Source organism: Eptatretus burgeri, chromosome 2, assembly GCF_056783735.1.
Source record: "Eptatretus burgeri isolate ZD-2024b chromosome 2, Ebu_testis_v1, whole genome shotgun sequence".
Classification (NCBI taxonomy): Eukaryota; Metazoa; Chordata; class Myxini; order Myxiniformes; family Myxinidae; genus Eptatretus; species Eptatretus burgeri.
The window spans coordinates 24,859,748-24,873,047 of record NC_140962.1 but is presented as its reverse complement, the minus strand read 5'-3'; the positions used below and the strand labels follow the sequence as shown (position 1 = coordinate 24,873,047).

The 13,300-nt window shown below is 46.6% G+C and overlaps 1 protein-coding gene across 11 annotated transcripts in view; it reads left to right on the top strand.

Annotated features, from left to right (window-relative positions):
• Positions 1-2,418, top strand: part of LOC147031635 (upstream stimulatory factor 1-like) — a 108,137-nt gene extending 105,719 nt beyond the window's left edge. For all 11 annotated transcript variants that reach the window (XM_085866129.1, XM_085866144.1, XM_085866107.1 and 8 more), the window contains 3 exons: positions 105-196; positions 433-561; positions 1,729-2,418. In XM_085866129.1, coding sequence (XP_085722255.1) covers positions 105-196; positions 433-561; positions 1,729-1,812 — 305 coding nt within the window. In that variant the 3' untranslated portion in view covers positions 1,813-2,418. The remainder of the gene's footprint in view (positions 1-104; positions 197-432; positions 562-1,728) is intronic.
• Positions 2,419-13,300: the final 10,882 nt, after the last annotated feature.

The window sequence follows — 13,300 nt, the reverse complement described above, 5'->3', positions numbered from 1 at the left end:
TTTTGATTTTGTTTTTTGTTAAATTCAGCAATTTATGCCTTTGTCCAAGTGGTCCCCATCATTCTGCCCTACATACGCTCATTTCTCCCTCCCTTCTTACTCAGTGGAACGCCGACGCAGGGATAAGATAAATGGTTGGATTTTGCAGCTTTCTAAAATCCTTCCTGATACAAATGAGAGCAGCAAATCTCTGCAGGTAATTGAATAAACCTTTTTTATGATAACCCCTCAACCAGACACACACTAAGTGCAGCTCTGTATAAACATCCACAAATGCATTTAATGCTTTGGAGGTGTGTGTGTGTGTGTGTGTGTGTGTGTGTGTGTGTGTGTGTGTGTGTGTGTGTGTGTGTGTGTGTGTGTGTGTGTGTGTGTGTGTGTGTGTGTAAGTTCGTTAAAATATAATTCGTTTTATTTTGGTGTGTGTTACAGAGTAAGGGAGGTATATTGTCAAAAGCATGTGATTACATAGAAGAACTCAGGCAGAAGCAACAGCAAATGGCTGCTGAGCTGCAGGGCATGGAGCGACTGCGCCTGGACAATGATGCCTTGAGGCACAAGGTCTGGTTTGAAGGAGAGCAGGACGTTGGTCGAAGTTTTAGATATCGAGGAGAATACTGGGATAAATGTTGGTCATTTTGGGAGTTAAAAAGATCTGTGGCTGGCAACAAGGTGCAATATAATATTGAGAGATGTTGGCTAACCTGTGGATAAGGTAAACAACAGATGAACTCGAACCAACCACCACCTCCATGAAATGATGAATAAACTTCGTCGAAAGTCAGAGGCATTGTATTATTTGGGTTGTCCATCCATGTGTGACTGTTATCGTTTTTTGCTGTCACGATATCTTGTGCCAAATTGGGTTGAAATCCCTAAGGTGGTTCACAAGTATGGACTATAATGCAAAGATGAACTGATTTGATTTTTAGTTCAAAATGGTCCATGCTCATGTGACCTTGACTTTATAATTATGTTACCATAACTTGTGAACCACTGAAGGGATTTAGACCAAACCTGGCGCAAGTATGGAGTGTAATTAAAATATGAACTGGTTCAATGGGTCAAAGGTCATGTGCCCTTTGGGATAAATTTTCAGACCGTAACTAATTTTTGAAGCATCTGGTGTTCTCTCTTATACTTGTCTCTGTTTTCTCTCTCTCTTGCACTCTTTCTCACATATGACCTTTAATTTTTCATTTGACCTTTAAATGAGATTAAACATAACAGTGGGTTGACATCTAACATGGGTGGAGGCATATCCATCAGTGCATCCGCATCATATTGTATTTTCGAGACTTCAGATATATATTTTTGAAGGCTAAACGATTTCCCCTTTGATGCAAACAACTTGACTGTTCTTTTATTCTTTTAATGCCAGTATTTTGTCCTGATATAAGCTTTGTGACAAGATCACATATTTTACCAACTTCAATGCCACACCTTAACATCAGGCTTCCCCCAATAATGACATGATGAGTAATCTTGTGCTGTGATTATCAGATTTACCCCAGAACATTTTTCCCCCAATCTTTTAATCTGAAACCTAGCCCTGTTACATTTCTTTTCATATTTAAGCCTGAAGAGAACACTGATGCCAAATGTACTCCTCTCCAGTCTCTGCTGTATGGGGATTTGTTTACTCGGTGTGCATTGTTCAACCCCCCCAACTGCCACTTCTCTGACGTACATTGTTTACTCCTCGGCTCCATTTGTCTATTCCACCAGGTTGAGGAAATGTGCAATAAGAATGCACAGATGCGAGCCCATCTGCAGCAGCACGGCATTGTTGGCCTGGCTACTGGGCAGTAGCTGCTACATTTTTAAGGACCTTCACTCATCGCACTATGGCAACACCAACGAATTTCTCTTCTCACTTTCCTTCAATTTATTTGAGTTCTATCAGCTCTCTTGGATCATCAGTTCTATAATATCACTCGTTTTTATGCTCCACAATTGTCCCAATTTATTTGAACTTCATTGTACATAAAAAAAGAAACAAGGTGAAGTCAATATCCGTCATTGGATCTGAACTGGAAGGTTCATTTCTGCAGCTGGTAAACCAACCAGTACTCACAACCGTTTCTGACCAGTGACTGGGTAGATGTTAAGCATTACTGCACATCTACAACCGTGCACCACAACAGGAACGCCTGGTCACATCGAATAGTCAAACGGTTTTGATGGTAAGATTGAAGGTAATTACTTTTACATTTGTTTGTCTATTCATTATTTTTGGTTCTTCACTTGACATTTCGAATTGTCTAATGAGCTACGTTGTAGCTGCAAACAGGTACATCACAATCCCAGTTTTGCATAATTTATAATTTTTGCAGCTCCATTGGAATTTTTTAACTTAATCACTTGTATAACATTGTTATTACATTTAAAATAAAGTTGTAATGCCTTTTGATAAAAGGTTTGTCGATTTCGTTTTTCTTTTTAAACAACTGTTTGAGGTTTCTCTCAGATTTACAGAAATAATGAGAACCTGTTGCCTCTGCTTACATTGTTATTGATTGCAAGTGGCACTTTGGTTCATGGTTCATAAAATAAGTATTTTTCAGTCCAGAGAAAACACAAAAGGCTATTGATCAGACTTTAAAGGCGAAATAACCTGACCATTATTTTTAAGGAGCGTGTCCTTCATTGTGAAAATAGAACCCAAACCATCAATATCAGCTTTGAAGCAACATCAATGCACACTTTACTGTGGCAAACCTTTTTGCAATATGACAAAAAACTTATTTGTACAGTGCAAGTGCCGGAGGTTTCAGCCTTGTCATTGTACTCTCTTGTCCCTTGACTAAAGCCAGTGACTTCTTTTTAATTTTTTTGCAGATTGAGTTTTAAAGTGTCAGTAATTCCATGCATCTGAATGAAGTTGGGGAGGCAGTTTGCTGAAAGATCAGGAAGAGCAAGTTCAGATAATCAAGAGAAAAGAGAGATATAACTTGTTTGCACTATAATCCTTGTACTTTGGCCTTTTGTTAGTGTTGGTGATACCCATCTTTGATGATGCTTAATCATGCAAGGGATGTTGCAGTGCCTGGCTGCTGCCCACCGCCACCTCATTCTTTCCCATTTCTACTACTTTGCTTCACTGCATTACTAAAACCTTTCTACAATTTCACTCCTTGTATTGTGGTGCATCCGTTTGTTGGTGTTTCCCTGTTTTTTTGTCTGTTGATCCATTGTCCCCTTTTGTTTGGCTCTTACATGAACGCACCTCAATACCTCAATAAAAACGGTTGTTGCTCTACACTGTGCTGTTGGTTGATGTGGTTATATGTCGACCTTCTCTAAAAGCCTTGTAGGATGTGAGAAGTTGGATTCGAGGAAGGAGATGTAGCACAATCTGAGGGAGACTAAAAAGGTTTTTCTACGACCATGAAGGAATGTCTTGTGCTGATGAAATGTTACAAATGTTAATATTTTTCTCTGCATCTTTCAGCTGGTGTCACACATTTCAGATGTCATTGGAATTCTCATATTTTTGGCTCAGAATCTTTCTGAAAAGGGAAAAAGCTTTTGACAACATCTTCATGTGCACACCTGACATTTAGTTCGGGAAGCTGCCTTCGATCGTTCCTGGATAGGTCATTTGATGGTCAGACAAGTCCAAGTTGGAGCAGAAGATAGGATTAGAGGTTATAAGAAGATAAGGGAGTAAGATGTGAGTAATGTGTGTTGAATGGCATGTTGCCGGTATCATTTCAGATTCTGATGTGTAGATTGGCTGAAAGATTTGGCTGCTGCTTGCCTGATGTGGAGGTGTGTCAAAGAATGCAATCAACAAACATGTTGTGAAGATGTGAAAATGGCATGTTTACAATGAAATTTAGATGTAAGGGGTGGGTGGAACTGTTTTGAGGCAAAATATTCATGCTGCAGCACCTGTCAACTGCAAGTAGTGCTAATTTTTTTTCTCGCCCTCTCCCTTTCTCTCTGATGTACCACACTCTTCACAAAGTGCCAGTGCTGCGAAGCAGCTTCCTGAGCAAGGGTTATACTGGGTGGTTTGCCATTGTCTTCCCAGCAGTAGTTCGGCCAGGAATTTAGCCATGGTGCCAGCAATAGCTCGCCGACTCTTTGCGAAGGACTCGCCTACTCTTTGGGAACTTTAACGTCCACCAACTAATGATAGCAGACGGGATATCTGCTTAACGTCCATCCGAGGGACAGCACACACATTGACGAATCATTCTGCCGATAAAACACAGGGATGACAGCTGGTTCAGGATTCAAAACCCAACAAGCCAGCTGAGAGGCGAGTGTGCGTACCTCCAGGCCATCCTGCCAGTCCTAATTATTAACCTCACCACAAGAATATGACAATGTATTGACACAAAATCTGCCTGCCCTTTTGAAATAATGGAATCCCTTTTGAAAAATACAGATTGGTTCGCTAGCTTTCTGTCCCCAAACAAAGGATTAGTGTCGGCAGCGTCCCCTAGTGCACTGCATTATAAGGACAGTCTGTCCAATCCCCACACTCAAACGTATCATACATTTAACAAGAGTCGTTGCTGCCGAAGCAGCCCCTCGGCCTCGGTAAGGGTTATGCTGGGTGGTTTGCATTTGCCTTCCCAGCAGTGCAGGAATTTGTTGAAGATGCCAGGGAAAATTGGCCTATTCTTTGTGAAAACAATATGGGATATTCCAGGTTCAGCTGGCAGATGGGTCCTCCAGCTTTGTCCTTCCATTGCATAATACACCCATTGATGTGTTGCTCCTCGTGCAAAACACCAAAGTAGCAGTTTATGGTTGAGTTAAGATTCAAATCTAGGATAGACAGCTCAAAGGCAAGTGAACATAATTCCAGGATATCGTGCCAGACAATTTAAACAAGCCAACGCACAGGAGAAGGCCACTCTGCCAATCATGCCTATGCTATATCTACTCCACTAAAACTCATTCTCAACCAGATAACATAGAGATGTGGATTCTCTAGGGGTAGGGGAGAAGCCTGGTGTTTGCTTTGTGGTTAAGGTGGCTGGCTTAGGATCTTAGGATCCTGAGTTTGAGCCCCGGTAACCATTGAATTAATACCAGGTGGGGTTGATTCAGCCTGTCATACTTCCGAGGTTGGTGAAATGAGTGCCAGTGTACTCTTGATAGGAGCATTGCATCAGCAGCACAGCTGCATCCTCAGTCAATGATGCTACCTTCAGCCAATGATGCTACCTGCAGCCACAGGCTGGAAGAGGGAAGAAAGGAGAGAGGTGGAATATTAGGTATAAATGAGAATTGTGAGCAGTAATTATGCGCAATGAAAAAGTTATATGTATGTCTATGTATGCATATATATATATATATATATATATATATATATATATATATATATATATATATATATATATATATATATATATATGTATATATATATATATATATATATATATATATATATATATATATATATATATATATATATATATATATATGTATATATATATATATATATATATATGTATATATATATATATGTATATATATATATATATATATATATATATATGTATATATATATATATATATATATATATATATATATGTATATATATATATATGTATATATATATATATATATATATATATATATATATATATATATATATATATATATATATATATATATATATATGTATATATATATATGTATATATGTATATATATATATATATATATATGTATATATATATATATATATATATGTATATATATATATATATATATGTATATATATATGTATATATATATATATATATATATGTATATATATATATATATATATATATATATATATATATATATATATATATATATATATATATATATGTATATATATATATATATATGTATATATATATATATATATATATATATATGTATATATATATATATATATATGTATATATATATATATATATATATATATATATATATATATATATATATATATATATGTATGCATATATATATATGTATATGTATGCATATATATATATATATATGTATGCATATATATATATATATATATATATATATATATATATATATATATATATATATATATATATATATATAGATAGTGTTGTGGTTGACGAAATTCACAAACCACCATTCAGGTCCCTAAGGTGAGATATCTCTGTAAGTATATGTGTAGTTAGGCCCAAACCCGTTGTCTAGCGGGAATAAATGTCATTCAGTCGGGCTGCGACTCTTCAGGATAGCCATTTTTCTTTTACTATCTTTATTTTGGACCAGCCGCCATTACTACCACCACCAACCACGTCTCAACAGCCATCACAACAACAGCCATCACAACAACAACCACCAACCACAACGCCGCTTCACAACAACCACCAACCACAACGCCGCTTCACAACAACAACCACCAACCACAACGCCGCTTCACAACAACAACCACCAACCACAACGCCGCTTCACCACAACCGCCACGACCTTTACCGTCACAACTCGCCACCATCGCACCCCCACCATTCTCGCGCTACTCGTGGGCACCGATACTGGACTCGTGCAGGGCGCGCACCGAGCAGCGTATTCAAAAACATCACGGACTTTCCGCAGAAAACGGATCAAAAACGGCTCACGCCCACTTTTGTTCCGTCCAATCAGAGAGCGTGGGCGATTTGGCCCCGCCTCCAGGGCGTTGGAGGGCGGTCGCTATATGCAAATTCATGGATCAAAAAGCATTCACGCCCACTTTTCCTCGGTCCAATGGGGAGCCAGTTAGGGAGGTGAAGGGTCGGAGGCAAAGGGTCAAGGGTGAAAGAGCGAAGCCACGGGGCTTATATAAACGGCTGCGTTCGTCAGTAAAAGTTGTTGTGCGGAGTTCAAGAGAGTCGTCGGTGGAGCTGGAAAGAAGTGGGAGAAGTCAAGAGTGAAGTTGGGACGAGCCAAGAGAGGAGACGGAGAGGGCGAGTAGACGGAGCTGTGGAGAGGTGACGGCGGCGAAGGCGGACGAGGGGGTGCTCGCGTCGGTGCCGGGAGCTGCACAGGGAGAGGCCAGTAATGCGACCGAGGTCGAGGAGGAGACGCTCGCCGCGGGACCCGAGACAGGGTGATATCCTCCTTCCCCCGAGCATCAGCAACCCCCTCCTGTTTCCCCCCGCGCTGAGATCGTGCGACAAAGGGGGCCCCTTTCCCACCCCCCACCAGACACTGTTCGCGAGGCCCGCGGAGTTGAGGCACCACCGCCACTTCGCGTCTCATCATCAGACGAGTAGGCCCGACACGGTCTCGGCCCCAGGCCCGTCTACCCCCCTCATCCTGGAGGGTGGTTCTCTTTTCTTTTGCTTTCGGAATATGTGTTGTCGGCGCCGTCTGTGAAGTAAAACTGTATAAGTGTTGCCGTGTGCTCGGTAGTCGGATAGATCTGCATTGTTGCATTTGCTTTTTGTGTAATATTGCATTGTCTTCTTCTTTTACATGTGCTTTTGGTGGAATTGTATATGTGTGCTTTCCGTTCATCGCGAAATAAATGTGCTTCATGTTGAACTGTTTTCCCGCTTCGCTTCGTCTTTTCTTTCATGGAATCTCCATCTTGCTTCACGTAAAGGGTTGGTCGTGGGCTAAAACGCCCGATAATTAATCGAACCGTCGAGGCCGACGAATAACACCGATCGGTTATCTCGATAGTATGGAACGGGTCGCTTAAAGTGGCCCGTGTCCGAAGTCGACCTGCAGCGAGGTGCGATCGCCCGGTCTACCCTCCGTGTGGGTACTTAGGTAGGTCGAATTTGGCGAGCAACCCTATCCCACGCGGGGGCCGATTGGCACGATCGTGGTAAGACCGAAAGGTCCACCCGTGACTGGTTCCCGGCGTTAGTCCGAGAGGGTCACGACTGGATTGTCCGTCCGGTGGGCGACGTGCCGCGATTCGAGTTTCGAGTTATGTGGCCGTTCGCACGCCGGCGGGCACGAATCCGCAACACTGGTGTCAGGTCGTGCGATATAAACTCATCGCCCTCCTCGCGGCACTGGTATCGGAGAACGGGAAAACGGGCTCTCCTGTCTCCAATTAAATTCACGGGAATCGGTCCAGGGGTTGAGAGGAGCGACCCCCGATTCCCTCCAAAGTACGAGCGAGCTAAATTAACCCTTTAAGAGAAGCAAGATGGCGTCTCAAGGCGAGCAGGAGCCGGGGGTATTAGAAATGGATGTAGAATGTGTAGAATCCATGGCTCAGGATGAAATCCCCGTGCAGGAAATGTTGGTTGTACAGGAAAACGAACTCGCCCAACTGAACCCAGAGCCCGAAATGGGTGCGGCAGCGGCCGCGGTGTATGACACCTCCCCTCCCCCTCTCCACCAAAACCCTTCCCCAACCCCTGCCGAAACGGCTCACCCAAGCGCACCCCGACATGGCCCAGCTATTCACCATGCTGGCAAAAATGAATGCGGAAATGATCGAAAAGATGGATACAAATGAAATGAAATACGAAATGAAAGGAATGAACAAGCAAATGGACGAAGTGAAAACGACGATGGATGCGAATACACAGCAAATGAGGGAAGAAATGAAAAAGCAGCGGGGTGAGACACAGAACATGGGCCGATGCCTGCAGGCGGGCATGAAGGCCGTTAGCAGGGAGCTTAAAATGGCGACTCCACGTGTAGGAGCGAACGAGCTGGGAGGGGGTGCAACGGTGACCGAAAGGGAAAAATTAAATGGGGAGACCAAAACGTGCGAGACGAGACACGAGGTGACGACAAAGGAAATAAAAATAGTAGAGACAAGGGAGGTAAAGGGTGAAGAGTTGGCAGAGACACGGGAGATGGGAACGATAGAGGGAAGACTGCACGATGAAGACGGGGTAAGTGACGCACACACACACACGGAGGTAGTGGAGGATAATGGGGGTGAGCTCGCGGACTGGGTAGAGACCCGGTGCGAGCAGTTGGATGGCCTACTCCAGGAACGAGGGGAGGGAGTATGCCCCCTTGAGGCGAGTCACGACCAGGTGAGTTCGGTCGTGCTTTGCGAGGTTGAGAGGAGGAGTGCTGCGAACGGGTGCACGGAGAGCTTGGGGGGTATAGAGGCCCCGGAGACCCTTGTGGGGACACGAATCCCCAGTGTGGTTGTCCCTGTGTGTGTGGTGCAAGGCGTGAGTGCGTCCCCGTGTGTGGAAGCGACCCCGTGTGTGAGTGGTGTGGTGGCGATGGTGCCGGAGTACGTGCTTCCCAGCACGCCGTGTGTGGTTGAGGCACCGTGTGTGGAAGAGGCCGTGTGTGTGGATGAAACGGCCAGTGTGGATGAGGCACCGCGGGTGAGTGCCCCCGCGTGTGTGAGTGAGGAACGGTGTGTGGATGAGGCACCACGAGTGAGTGAAAGGCCGCGAGTGCGTGGAGCCACGTGTGCGAGGGAGGTAATGGCATGCGTGAGTGAACGGCCGAGTGCAAGGGAGACCGTGTGTGTGAGAGAGCGGTATGTAAGGGAGATGTCGGTCGGCATGTGTGAACATGCAGCCGCGTCTCCCGGTGTGAGTTTAATGGTGTGGAGTGTTAGTGTCGTAACACGCGGGAGTGCGTGTGTGGAATGGCGACGACGGCGACATGACAGGAAAGAAAGCCGAGTAGCGGCTGTAGTTGTTTCGGGGACCGTGCCGGGTTCACCCAGCAGTGAGCACGAGGTCCGTGCTGTGCAACGCACGAGGCCCCCACGTGCTCGCTTGCGAGAGTGAAGTCCCGGTCCGGAAACGCCAGCGGTGGATTTGCCGATCCCGCGGACGGACAAAGTTTAGGCAGGATTATGGATTTGGACCGGACGGGTTCTCCACGCGATCGTGTGTGTTGAGCTCCAACGGGCAAATCACGTGTTCGCGTGGGGAACCCCTCGAGACGTGGGGCTTGTGTTTTTTTTATGGGCACAGTGACGTCATGGCTGCACGTGGGGTTGGAATCCGGCAGGAGGGGTATCCCTGCCGGATGGTACCGTCCAAGGAGGGACGAGGAACACGTGCAGCTGCATGACGTCACGGGCAGGTGCAAAGTGCGCGAGTTGCCGCGCTGGTGCTGCGCATGAAAAAAAAAAAAAAAAAGCAAGCCTCACTTTCGGGTGCACAGGATTCCTGGGCAAGGGGTGGAAGACCCCCTTGACCGGGGCACAGGATGGAAACTAGTTAGGGGGAAGGGTTAGCTTAGCTAGACCGACTTCATGGGGCAGGGGTAAGTCCTCATGGAGTCCGTGGAATGGATTAGTTGGAGGGATTGTAGCGAGATTTAGGTTGGGAAAATGGAGTATGGGATTATTTGGAGACAGTGACAGACAGTGAATGTGTAGTGGGGACGTAGCTTAGCGACGTAGTGTTAAAAGGAACGTGCTATAGTTTAAGGGACGACGTGGGGGCACGAGTTAGTTAGGGGAGGTAGTTAGAAGGATGGCAGAGTTCAGTGGTGTGTGTGTTGAAGAGTTGTTGGTGAGTGGATTGGAAGCATGTGCTTGGTGAGTGAGTGAGGCCAGCGGGTCTGTGTGAATGGAGCGAATGGGGACTGCATGGTGCGATGAGTGATTGGGGGGAGGAGTGACTCCCGCCCAAGGGACCCCCGGGGTCAGTGTAGAGTGAGTTAGGGGGTTAGTTAAATTGAAAAATGGAGGTCGTTTTGCTGTTGGTGTGAATGTAGGCTCGAAACCCGTTTGGAGGGGTGCAGGAGCCCTGTTGACGGGCTTGGGAGCGTGGCTGCGAAAGTTGAGTATCGCTGAGTGGGTACCCCGGGCACCAGGCTAGTCGGCCGTGGTAGGCCAAGGGCCCATGGGGGGCCGGGATAGCGTAGTGGGGACGGGTGCGCCTGCTTGGTGCGGGGGCCCGGGGCGCCATTAGCCGCGTGGGCAGTGTTGTGGGCACGGGTGACCCTCGGAAAGGGGCCTGGGAAGCCAGCCTGCCACGTGTGCGTTTCAGGGGAGGTGCCATGGGGGGCACTCCCCGGTGTTAGGGAGCTGGTAGGCTCGGAGGCAGTGTAGTGCCCGGGGGTGCCATCGTCGGAGATTCGGCAGAGGGTCGTGCCTGCCAAAGGGAGCCACGTGTCCCAGCCATGAGACCGTGTGAGGGCACGGAGAGAAAATTGGGGGGCGAGGCCCGAAATTGTGAGGACACCAACACAGGCGACGGGAATCTGGGTTGTTAGAACCAATAGTTTAAGCGAGAGGCGCTTGTTGAAAGCCCCGGGGTAGTTTAGCAGTTAAATGGATAGGGTAGAATAGGAAGTGTACCCCTCCGCACCATCCATCCCCTCGCTCTCGTTGTGGGCCGCTGGACCCACTTTGGTTATAGATCGCTGAACTCTGGGGAGGCCATTCTGAGGCTTCGTTGGGCCTCGGCACAGGACGCTAGCTCTCCCTTGTTCCCCTCCAGGAAGGGAACGTAGGGGTTGGGAGTAGGCTCGGTGACAGGATAGGTTAGCCGAACAAGGACAGTACAGGGGGTTAGGGGACGATTTATAGTGGGGAAGTAAAAAATAATAATAATAATAATAATAAAAAAATAAGTTGGGGCTAAATTGGGGTTTGACAAATTAAGGGAGTGGGTATAGACAATGACAGGCAAAGGCGATAGGTTGGGAGGGAGACCGTAGGGTAGGTCCTAGCCCGCCTTCCGAGTGGCCAGCACCACCGCACTCCCTCCACCAACCTCCACTGAACGGCAAAGGCTGGCCAGCTTCATCTGCTGGCTGTGTTGCTGTAAGGCCTGTGCCGGCCCACTTCATCTGCCGGCTGGCTGTTTTTCTTCAAGGCCTACACCAGGCCAGTTCATCTGCCGGCTGTGTTTGCCTGCAGCGGCCTTCTTCTGCGGGCTGTGTTTGCCTGATCACCTTTGCCATGCCATGCCCACTGCCCACGTTCACCAGCCCCGTTCAATTTTGCTTTGCCCCCCCCCCCCCCTGTTCATTGCCATGTGCGCCAGGATCAAGGCAACAGTTTGCAAGCTGCGAGAACTGCCCTGTTGGCAGCTACAACACGGGCCTGCACTGGCGGCCCGTGCACCGTGTTTGTGTTCATCCATCCATTCGTTGTGTTCATTGCGTGTGCCACTTGAGCTGGCACGGAGACTGCATTTGGGCAGCCCATGCACCGTTATGGTTCACTGCGTTCAGTTCAAACCATTCATCCATCCATTCGTTGTGTTCATTGCGTGTGCCACTTGAGCTGGCACGGAGACTGCATTTGTGCAGCCCATGCACCGTTGTGGTTCACTGCGTTCAGTTCAAACCATTCATCCACCCATTCGTTGTGTTCATTGCGTGTGCCACTTGAGCTGGCACGGAGACTACGTTTGTGCAGCCCATGCACCGTTGTGGTTCACTGCGTTCAGTTCAAAAGGGAAGGCCTTGGACTGCGTGTGAGCAGCCGGCCACGTTCCCTGTCACCTGCATTGTTTGAGCCAGAGACTGCATGCAAGCAGCCTGGCTCCCTGTTAACTGCTTTCTTTTTGCAGAGTTCAGTGATCCTGGGCCATGGTTTAGTGTAAAATTTGTAAGTTAAGGTTAAGATGTACTGTAAATATGAGTGCGCCCCCGGCATGTTTGGCTTAGCGCCGGCAATTTTATTTAAGTCGTCCGTGTGAGTGAGTTTGTTTAGATAGTTACTCAGCCCTCAGCTTATTTATTTTGGGGACACGAATACCATGAATGTCGCACTCAGGGATCCGTAGGTAAAATATACTAGGGGAAAACTACACATGATGGCACACGAAAATTTGACGACTCGGGACGAGTCTGTAAAAAGGGGAGGGGGTAGTGTTGTGGTTGACGAAATTCACAAACCACCATTCAGGTCCCTTAGGTGAGATATCTCTGTAAGTATATGTGTAGTTAGGCCCAAACCCATTGTCTAGAGGGAATAAATGTCATTCACTCGGGCTGCGACTCTTCACGATAGCCGTTTTTCTTTTACTATCTTTATTTTGGACCAGCCGCCATTATTACCACCACCAACCACGTCTCAACAGCCATCACACAACAACCACCAACCACAACGCCGCTTCACAACAGCAACCACCAACCACAACGCCGCTTCACAACAACCACCAACCACAATGCCGCTTCACAACAACAACCACCAACCACAACGCCGCTTCACCACAACCGCCACGACCTTTACCGTCACAACTCGCCACCATCGCATCCACACCATATCGCGCCACTCATGGGCACCGATACTGGACTCGTGCAGGGCGCGCACCGAGCAGCGTATTCAGAGACATCACAGACTTTCCGAAGAAAAACGGATCAAAAACGACTCACGCCCACTTTTGTTCCGTCCAATCGGTGAGCGAGG